Source organism: Bison bison, unplaced genomic scaffold (assembly GCF_000754665.1).
Source record: "Bison bison bison isolate TAMUID 2011002044 unplaced genomic scaffold, Bison_UMD1.0 scf7180017864043, whole genome shotgun sequence".
NCBI lineage: Eukaryota > Metazoa > Chordata > Mammalia > Artiodactyla > Bovidae > Bison > Bison bison.
Window position 1 is genome coordinate 4,260,677 of NW_011494615.1, and position 11,137 is coordinate 4,271,813.

Genomic DNA, 11,137 nt, shown 5'->3' on the forward strand with positions numbered 1-11,137 from the left:
GACAGCATATTCAAAAGCAGAGACATTACTTTGCCAACAAAGGTCTGTCTAGTCAAGGCTATGGTTTTTCCTGTGGTCATGTATGGATGTGAGAGTTGGACTATGAAGAAGGCTGAGCGCGGGAAGAATTGATGCTTCTGAACTGTGGTGTTGGAGAAGACTCTTGAGAGTCCCTTGGACTGCAAGGACATCCAACCAGTCCATTCTGAAGGAGATCAGCCCTGTGATTTCCTTGGAAACTCCAGTACTTTGGCCACTTCATGCAAAGAGTTGACTCACTGGAAAAGACTCTGATGCTGGGAGGGATTGGGGGCAGGAGGAGAAGGGGGACGACAGAGGATGAGATGGCTGGATGGCATCACTGACTCGATGGACTTGAGTCTGAGTGAACTCCGGGAGCTGGTGATAGACAGGGAGGCCTGGCGTGCTGCAATTCATGGGGTCGCAAAGAGTCGGACACGACTGAGCAACTGAACTGAACTGAATGATGGATGAGACTGCTTAAAATAGTAGTGGAAGTCTGGGGCTTTCTTTCTGAGCAGGTCAGCCTCTGGGATAAGTAATTAGGAAGGATCAGTCACCAATTCATCCCTATCTAGAATGAATACCACTTTATTCATGAATAAACAATGTAATGTTTTGCAAAGATTGCTTTTCAGTTAAACTCAAGAAAGAAAGAAAGAAACTTTTCCATCTGTCTTCAAAGGTTTTTTGTGTGTTTTTTTCAAATTTTATTTATTTATTTTAATTGGAGGCTAATTACTTTACAATATTGTAGTGGTTTTTGCCAAACATTGACATGAATCAGCCATGGATGTACATGTGTTCCCATTTTACATGATTCACTATTTACATGTAATCTATTCGAAGTTTCTTTCAAGGCAAAACAATCTAAGGCTGCATGTGGGGGACTGGCCGGGGCAGGGGGGCCAGGGGTACCGGTACAGGATGAGGGCAAATGTCCTACCACATTGCCAAAGCAGTGACTTAGGACGAGCCTATACTATATTCCAAATCCTGACAAACTGCAGCCTAACAGTAAGAGGAGAGGTTGGCCATACCTCATCATCAAGTAGCAGCTACAGGAGAATGAATGAAGATTAAAAAAAAAAAAAAAACTTTCTATTTACTTCATTTTAAAATATTTTCTTAAATATCTGGACCATAATGACAGAATCATGTCAACAGGCTCAAACTGCATTGGAGATTTTGTTTTCATAAAGACAATTGTTTTACTCAATGAAGAGGAAAACCACTCTGAGTGAACTACAGGTTACAGAATTGGATGTTTGCTAGAATTTAAAACAACATTCTCTCTAGTGATGAAGGGCATACATTATAGTTACCTACTTCTCTATCAAAAATACCTATAACCAGAGCTAACTACAGAGGTATGACAATATTTTTCAGACCACTAGATACCAGGGAGAAATGTTTTAAGGAAAAAAAAAAAAAACATAATTAAAGGCTAGCCAGAATAGCTGCAGTTGTCCCAGAAAATATATACAGATAACACAATATACAATGGAGTTGGGCCTAAAGTCAGGGATGCTGGATGACTTTAAAGGACGCCAGGAAGATGTCAGAGTACGCATTGGGTCAAAGAAAAGGAGCATCACAGGGGGCTGATAAGTGCCAGGGGGGTTAGCCTGTAGGATAAAAGCCTTCCATCCAGGCCATCTCAGGGTTTTTGGTTGAGTTCCACAGGTTAGAACCAGAACAGACTTGCGACCCCAACAGAAAGGGCTATTTGGGCTCATGATAAGCCAGAATTTGTTTAAGAAACACACATAGTCAGTAGAGATAAGATGGTATTCTTTGAGATGTAACTACTTATTGACTTAGTCTTTCTTACTGGAGACATTCAGATGTAGGCTAACCCATCACTAAAGAGCAGATCTTTGTTTGCTTTAAATAGGAGAGTAAAAGAAGAGCAGTACTGTCATCACAAAATAGGTAAAGAGATTGCAGGGGAAGATGTGCAAGTCCTGCAGGCTACTAGTAAGACAAGAAAAGACAGAAGAAAGAGAAAGTTTGGGGTCAGACAGGAAACATCACAGAGTTCATACTCTGCTTAGAATGGATCTTATTCTGGTATTGGTGCAGGACAAAAAGAAGTTAGGCAAGGGCAATTTTGTATAATTTATGAGGTGTGTACTTGTTTCATTTCAATCATAGCTGACTTCACACAAAAATTTCCCAATAATTCAGTTATCTATTGATATTTTCCCTTGTAGGGTAAAGGCCAAAAGCTAAAAAATGCTTTTCTTTCACTCAGAATTATTATATTTGGAAATCAATTGAAATAGATTTAGGAACTATAATCTACCAAACACCTACATCATGATATAATTTGGTTTAAAAAAACTATTACTCAACATACCAGAACAAATGCCTTTTCTGTCCTTCCCAGAAAGAGCCCAAGTTCCAGAAATTTCATACAGCTCATGTAAGTATCAACCTCATATATATTATTAAATAAGATTGTTCTTTCCTTGAGGGCATCCATTCAGATTTGCCCTCAGTTTAATATTCATAATGTAGTTTCACTTTTCAGGCTATACTACAATAAAGATGAAAACTTTTAAACTTCTCTTACCAACTCAGTCTTTGTAAATGAGACAGAATGTAAACAGACAAGATAAAGTTGTCTTCTATCTGTAGCCTATACTTAAAGCTTACCATGAGTCGAGCATCTTCTCGTTCCAAAATTTTCTGGGTCTGATCATCAGGGAACTTCAGTACAGTGGTTATAACCTTTGCCATGGTCTACAAGAAAGACAGGAGACAGTCACCAGGCAGCAGGGCAGATGGCTCTCACCCCATTCTGACATGTCCTGCAGCGGGATTCTTTAGTGCTCTCAATGGAAGCCACGACCAAAGAAGTATGATGTGAAGGTATCAGTCAAGGAAATAACAGTCAATTACAGAATTTCAATTTGAAAGGACCCCTCACAATGCCTGGGTTGATATTATTTTAAGAAGATGTATTCACAATAGCATGAAGCCATATAAAGTTCTAATGTTCTTGGCCCTTTGTCTTATTAAAATGAAACTTTATTACTCATTCATTTTATAAGGCTTTTTATTTGTAGAAATCTATCTAATAAGTGATGTATTGCCAAAACATATGCTCTAAATAATCAGAATTAGATACTCCCAAGTTCCGCTTGAACTAAATCACATCATATATCTCATAAACATGGGCTACTGCATGAACATGAACATGCTTATAGGTATTTTTTTAAGACATGCAGCACATCAGCCTAATAGAAATACAAATTACATTTTAAATAAACACAAGATGTTTTGTTTGGTAGAAAACAGGATGAATCAAAACATTACACATGGTGGCTTGCAAAACAAGATCATAAACTGTGCAGATCTAAATAAATATACCGTAAGCCAGACTGTCACCCATAAGTTCGTGGAAAATTCTCCTCAAAGGCTGAAATTCCCTATTTTGTATCAAGATGAGATGGTTTGAGGGAGACAGAGAGGAAAGAAGATACCACTTATGAAATAAGTAGGATAACAAGGTCAGCGCTCACATACAAATTCAGGTACTAGTGCTCTGTTGAGGACGAGGAGCAGTGCTCCTTACTGTAGGGCTACAGAGGACGGGGAGGCTCACCCAGGAAACTGACTCTTAACATTCTGTGTTCACAGTTACGTGACTGTGCATGTGTTCTGGGCAGACTGCAGGGAGGGAGGGAAGTGTGACTGCAGAAGGTCACGGAGCAAAAGATGACATAATATAGTTAATCAAAATTTTAGGAACACACAGCATTAGGAGAAAAGCATAATTATTTCCAGGAAGAATGGAGATGTTAGAAAAGAACTAACATTTTTTAAATTCCTATTATGTGTTAAACCTAGGCAAGGCACTTCATGTATTTCTAATACTTATTTCAACTAACAGGTCAACTAACACTATTCTTCAACCCCAAACCCCAAACCATAAAGAGCAAGATTTTAGAGTCTGACTCTCCTTCCTTTATCTTTGCCTCTGCCAGCTTGGGAGAAAGCAATGGCAACCCACTCCAGTACTCTTGCCTGGAAAATCCCATGGACAGAGGAGCCTGGTGGGCTGCAGTCCATGAGGTCGCCAAGAGTCGGACACGACTGAGCGACTTCCCTTTCACTTTTCACTTTCATGCATTGGAGAAGGAAATGGCAACCCACTCCAGTGTTCTTGCCTGGAGAATCCCAGGGACAGGGGAGCCTGGTGGGCTGCCATCTATGGGGTCGCACAGAGTCAGACACAACTGAAGTGACTTAGCAGCAGCAGCAGCTGCCAGCCTGATGATCAAAAAAAACCTTTAATACAACTTAGTTCCTGGAGAATACCAAAGGCATTTTACAAAAATCCTCACCCTTTAAACTGTATTGCCTAGACAGAATAGAATCTTCTGTGCTAAACTGAAGTCTAGAAACCAAGCATATATGTGGCATGAAATGGCAAGAGAAATAAGCAGTAGTAACTGTTTCAATATTCTTTTTATTAACACTCTGTAAATTTAGCTTATCAAGTTCGAATAACCCGAAAGTCCACTTATACCCATTATGAAACCATATATATTATACACTTAGGCACAAACATGTAAAAAAAAAAAAAAAAGAACTGTGGCTAGTTGCCTCACAACACTTCTAAAAACATTAAATGGGAAACCCACCTCTAAACTCATCAGCGATGCTGAATTTGCAGCTTGTTACCCAGTAAAGACTTACAGCTCTTCCCTGGCTTTAATGGAAAGCCCAGGTTCTCTGCCATACCATGGGAAAGAAATCAGCCTGTCTACTCTACATACAATATCCTCAGGCCCTGGGAAGTAAGGAAAAGTTCAAATGAGCCACCTGGTTTAGAAGTGGCCTCTCCTACCAGGTTTTCCTTAGAGAATTCAATAAAGGATAGAATGAGAAACAGTTTCTATTGAAATGGAGAACAGGCTGAATTTAAGTACCAAAAATAGCATGAAGGATCAAAATCCAAGGGAAAAAAGTGCCAGGACAGAAGAAAGACCGGAGTTTACTTAACTTCATACTGTAAGAATGTGTATCACACATGTGGTCTAAAAAATCATCTGCCTCATAAAGTAAGGAACAACGTGTGCAAAAGCAAGATGAAGAAAGACAGGTGGGATGACATACAGATCCTGCTGGACAAGAAACAACGGCAGATGATGACCAAATCACAAAGGCCATTAATGTATTCTGGCTCATCCTAAAACCACAGCCTGGTCTCCATTTCAAATTCTTTGTTAATATACAGGAACTGGGCAAATCAACAAAAGAAATGTCTAAAAACAGACATCATGTCTACCCTTGAGTGCGTCGACTCTTGCTTGAAAATTTTCAGGGCCACCCTCCAATAACCTACAGGTAGAATTCTGAAACACTCCAGGCCGTCTACACCCTGCAGCCCTAAGCAGAGTCACTTCCACATCACAGAGGCAGTGCTTTAGTTGGAGCAGTCTCCCTGTCATTCGAAAGCCCACACTTACTTTCCTGTCTAGGACTTTCTGTCTGGGCTTTCCTCCTCTCTGAGCTCATCTATCAAAATTTATGCCCCCAGGTAAAGGCCTGTATACACACCTCCTTCTCCATGATGCCCTTGACCTCCCCACAAGTAAATATGGGGGTGCTGCTTTTCAGAGCCCTTGCTACACTCTGTATCACACTGTGCCTAATGAAAACAGCTCCACCTTCCCACTATATGGTAAACAGCTTAAAAGTAAGGATGATATCCATTTTCATCTCCAGATTCATCATGGAGATAAACATCAGGCCACATACAGTAAGTGTTCAATAAATATGCAATAAATTAAACTGAGTATCTATTTCAATATTGACTTATAAAATGTGATGGCAGAATGAAAGACTACTCATTCTTAGTAACCAGGAAAGCACACTGAATGCTGGAGATACAGCTCACACAGAGGCTCCTCAGCAGAGATGCCTAGCTGCCTGGGCCTCAAAAACATTCCTTATAATATAAGCTGTCTCCCGAGTCACAGCCCAGGATAACTGCAGAGCTCCGAAAGCACAGGCTGAGACCTGGCTGAACTGGCCCCACCCCAGAAGGTAACTGCTGCTGGGCTGGGCCTTTCTTTAGGAATCAAGACTCTGAAAGGATCTCACCCCATACATGATTGCAACCTCCAGGACACACAGGCTGAGGCAGTCACACTCTCATTTCATAGATTGAGAAAAGGCTAAATAGCTAATTTAGCAACAACTCTGGGATCATAGCTTTAGACTCACAAATATAACCAAAGGAGCTAAACTTCTGAGAGGCTATTTTTCTTAAAGAAATGCTTTTCTCCCTTCCCTGCAATAACAAGGTAACTTTACCTAAGCCACCTCAAATATAGGCTGCTATCCAACAAGGGCATAGTAATAGAAAGTTACATTTCATTAGCTTTGTTTTTTAAAGATAAGGAGAAAATTCAGTTTTAGCTATCCTTTGAATTAAAAAAAAAAGTTTTTAAGAAAAAAAGGCACTGAATTACTGTGAATTAATACATCCATCTTATGATGCACATTGAGGATCACACTGGATATTTCTTTAACTTGAACTATTTCATACACTGAAATTAGATTTCTGTTGTATCAAGGATTCAAATGATCTCTAGCCCTGTAATTCCTGATGTTTAGCAGGATCTAAAACCTATAAATTCTTAATATTCTCTTAAGAGATTTTTTAATGCCTTATTTTTAGGTCTTATTTGCCAAAACAACCCCTGAACTGTCTTAATTCCTGAATTTAGCACTTAGTAACTCCCACAAACCAATGAATTAAAACACTGACTGACTGTTTCTTAGAAAATGCATTATCCCATTCTCAGCAAACATATAAGGACAATGTAAAAATTCATGAAGGTAAAAATTTGAAACAGTATCAAAAACAGAAACTGCTTCAAATGAAAAATTTTGTTTTAAGAAACGCTCATGAATTTTCCTAAGTATATTTAATTAAAGATGTATTTGCAAAATGCCCACTATAAGGCTTTTAAAAACACTGCAGGGATACAAATAACAATAAGACTAGACTCCACTCTATAAGGGACCTTATAGCAAATTTAACATCCTAGAAAACAAATTAACCAAGCATTATTACCTATGCAGTGGGGTCATTTTTAAATGATCAATACTCTATATGTACAAGAATAACTTTCTTACACTGACCAAAGTACAATATTTCTAAATACCCCTACATAGTCATTCTTAATTAGGACCATTTCCAATACTATCCACACTACCCTTAAGTCTCCATGAAAATGAAATTTCATCTCCTAATCTTAAGATCTGAAGTCAAAAATAGCCACATGCTTCACAAAGTATTAAGTCAAAGAAATTTTTATCTTTATTATTTAGCATCAACAATCAGTATTTTTAAATTAATATTTTATAAATGTAACAAATATAAGCAAGATTTGCTAACTCACTTTTGCAAACTCAGAGCAATAACACAATTACCTACTGCCTACTATCAGCATATATGGTCTGCTAGCAGTAAACACACAACATCAATATGTTTATTAAAAATGGGATACATTTCCTTCTAAATTTAACCATATGACAAATCACCAGACACAATTTATACCTTAGTCTCACGACCCATCATATACTCAAAAAGCACTTTGCGCAAATACTCAAACTCCGTAGGTTCTCCAAAGAGTGAGACATCAGTATGGTACAAATTGCCACCTGTCAAACAAACAAACAGATTAAACTGTAAAGAGAAAACCAGATAAGCTACTTAGCACTTAGAAAAAGATAAACTAAAACACAAAGTAACAAAGAGAGAGGCTTTATTCTTGTATCAACTGTATTGTATTAGATTGCACTACGATATGTATATACATTGTATACTATAATGTATATAGCATTCCAACTGGTATTTTTCCTTTAGAAGAGAAAACAAGTATTATTGCAGCAGTTTTATTTCTCACATCTTCCCCCTCCTCCAAGCCTTGACCTTCTTCTGCTTCATCTTTCTGGCATAACAATTTAAAAAGACAAGGCCTAGGGAAGACGAAGATTTCTTAAAACCAGTATTTCTCTCCCAAATACTATGTGGTTGGCTTCAGATAGTCTATGGTGACTAAAATGAACAATTATTTTTACTTTGTTAAGGAGTTCAGTAGCTCGTCAGAACTGGACATGGAACAACAGACTGCTTCCAAATAGGAAAAGGAGTTCGTCAAGGCTGTATATTGTCTCCCTGCTTATTTAACTTATATGCAGAGTACATCATGAGAAATGCTGGACTGGAAGAAACACAAGCTGGAATCAAGATTGCTGGGAGAAACATCAATAACCTCAGATATGCAGATGACACCACCCTTATGGCAGAAAGTGAAGAGGAACTCAAAAGCCTCTTGATGAAAGTGAAAATGGAGAGTGAAAAAGTTGGCTTAAAGCTCAACATTCAGAAAACGAAGATCATGGCATCTGGTCCCATCACTTCATGAGAAATAGATGGGGAAACAGTGGAAATAGTGTCAGACTTTATTTTTCTGGGCTCCAAAATCACTGTAGATGGTGACTGCAGCCATGAAATTAAAAGACGCTTACTCCTTGGAAGGAAAGTGATGACCAACCTAGATAGCATATTCAAAAGCAGAGACATTCCTTTGCCAACAAAGGTCCGTCTAGTCAAGGCTATGGTTTTTCTTGTGGTCATGTATGGATGTGAGAGTTGGACTGTGAAGAAAGCTGAGCGCTGAAGAATTGATGCTTTTGAACTGTGGTGTTGGAGAAGACTCTTGAGAGTCCCTTGGACTGCAAGGAGATTCAACAAGTCCATTCTGAAGGAGATCAGCCCTGGGATTTCTTTGGAAGGAATGATGCTAAAGCTGAAACTCCAGTACTTTGGCCACCTCATGCAAAGAGTTGACTCATTGGAAAAGACTCTGATGCTGGGAGGGATTGGGGGCAGGAGGAGAAGGGGATGACAGAGAATGAGATGGCTGGATGGCATGACTGACTCGATGGACGTGAGTCTGAGTGAACTCTGGGAGTTGGTGATGGACAGGGAGGCCTGGCGTGCTGCAATTCATGGGGTCGCAAAGAGTCGGACATGACTGAGCAACTGAACTGAACTGAAACCTAAAAGCACTGGTTTATATCAAGTTTTCTAAACTGTTTCGAAACATAAGGTAGATAAAATAACTTGAATGCATTAAGTAGTAATGCCATTTTAGTGGTTTTCAAATACTTTGATTCAATATCTTAAAGACTGTCACAAAATATATAGTTCATCTATTAGATCAAGCTCCATTTCAATTTAAAAATAAAGAATAAATACAGTTCAAGTATATGAAATCGTAATATGAAAAACTTTCATCTGAATAAATTCATAATTCTGTGTTATGTGAAGTCTAAACTCGCATTCACTTCCAGTACAATGGCACACTAGGCAATCTGAAAAGCCTTCTGCACTAAGAACTATCTAAAAGCATAGCAAAGAGATTAATGTGCAGACTCAACCATATTACTAGGACTGTGGACAGGAATAAGTGAACTGATAGACAAACTGTTTTATAACAGTGCCTAACACCTAGTACTATATGTGTGTCAGTTATAAAAACTACATGTGTGTTCATTTTACAATTTAAAACTGAAAAAAAATGAAAGTATAAAATCCTTAAGTTGAAACTAAAAAAAAAAAAGAATCAATACTATATTCTTTATGTATTGCTGGGCACCAGTTTAGCAGTTCTATGCTAAGAATCACACATGTTGACTTAGCTATGGAAAACAGTCTTTGAAGCAAGAGTCTTCTCTGCAATGAGCCATAGGAAACATCCATGTTGGTTTTCTCTTCTTTTTGAAGTGTGTTTTGGAAAGAATCTAAAGCAAGTCCTTGTTTAATTAAAAACTGTATAATAACTTATGCTATTTCATAACAATAAGTAAGAGCTTTCAAAAACACAAAAGAATGTGAAATGGCTTAGATTCATGCCTGACTGCCTTACAGGAAAAAGCAGAAAGCTTTACAAGACATTTAGCAAAATAAAACTATTCATAATACAGCAAGGCTGTGCAACTGAGAATGGGAAAATTGTTACAAGATTATTCAAAGTCATGACCATCTCAAGGGAACAACTACATAAAGACTCAAGCCTGTCTTCAGAATTCTTTGTAAGCAGCATATATAATTTAAGTCAAGAATACTTCTAAATCATCCTTCGCCACTTTGAAATAAGTTATTTTTATGAAATTCTTTTATCCTTAAATCCTGGTTTAAATACAGCAATTAGTATTACTGTAATTAGTAAAAACAAAACCAAACCAGAAGCACTTAAAATATATAACTCTGTGTTTATATGGGTACACGCAGTAGAAATTATGAATGTTTGCATATACACAGAACAGTCTGGAAAACTATACACAAATCATAAACTAGGTCCATTTGGAAAGTGGAGAACAAAGTGGGAACCTGCAGTTTCACTTCTACATGGCAATACTGATTTTTTTCCAAACAACAAATACACATTAATTTTGCTTTAGATTACTATTCTTCTTTCCATAAAACTAGCTGTTATTGATGAATTTACATACATTCCTTCTAAAGAATGAGATTAGCAAAGACAAAAATAAAAATCATCCAGAAGTCCCCCAACACAAGATATGCATGGATAACATGACGAGAGATCACTCCTACCTCTGTAAGGTGTCCCTACAGTTGTTGCGTATACATTCTTCTCGTATTTCTTCAAACGATCTTCTAAATTGTGAATCTAAAAATAACAAATATTTCAATCACAAGATTCATATGGAAATAATGTTTAAAAAAAGACTGCTATAGCCACTAGATTTTTATAATGTGCAATACAGAATATAGACAAAAAGAAATTAATACATATGGTTTCTTAGATATGACACCAAAGGCAGAGACAACAAAAGGAAAAACATCAAAATTCTGTGCCTCAAAGTACATTATCAAGAAATTGAAGACAACCCACAGAATGGGAGAAAATATTTGCAAATCATATATCTATTAAGATACTCAGGAACAACAAAAAACAATCAGATCAGATCAGATCAGTCGCTCAGTCGTGTCCGACTCTTTGCGACCCCATGAATCGCAGCACGCCAGGCCTCCCTGACCATCACCAACTCCCAGAGT

The 11,137-nt window shown here is 37.8% G+C and overlaps 1 protein-coding gene across 6 annotated transcripts in view; it reads right to left on the reverse strand.

Annotated features, from left to right (window-relative positions):
* GOLGA4 (golgin A4) overlaps positions 1-11,137 on the reverse strand; it is a 110,631-nt gene that overhangs the window by 7,884 nt on the left and 91,610 nt on the right. For all 6 annotated transcript variants that reach the window (XM_010835518.1, XM_010835520.1, XM_010835519.1 and 3 more), the window contains 3 exons: positions 10,673-10,748; positions 7,607-7,710; positions 2,683-2,769 (listed from right to left, as the gene is read on the reverse strand). In XM_010835518.1, the coding sequence (XP_010833820.1) occupies positions 2,683-2,769; positions 7,607-7,710; positions 10,673-10,748 (267 nt within the window). The remainder of the gene's footprint in view (positions 1-2,682; positions 2,770-7,606; positions 7,711-10,672; positions 10,749-11,137) is intronic.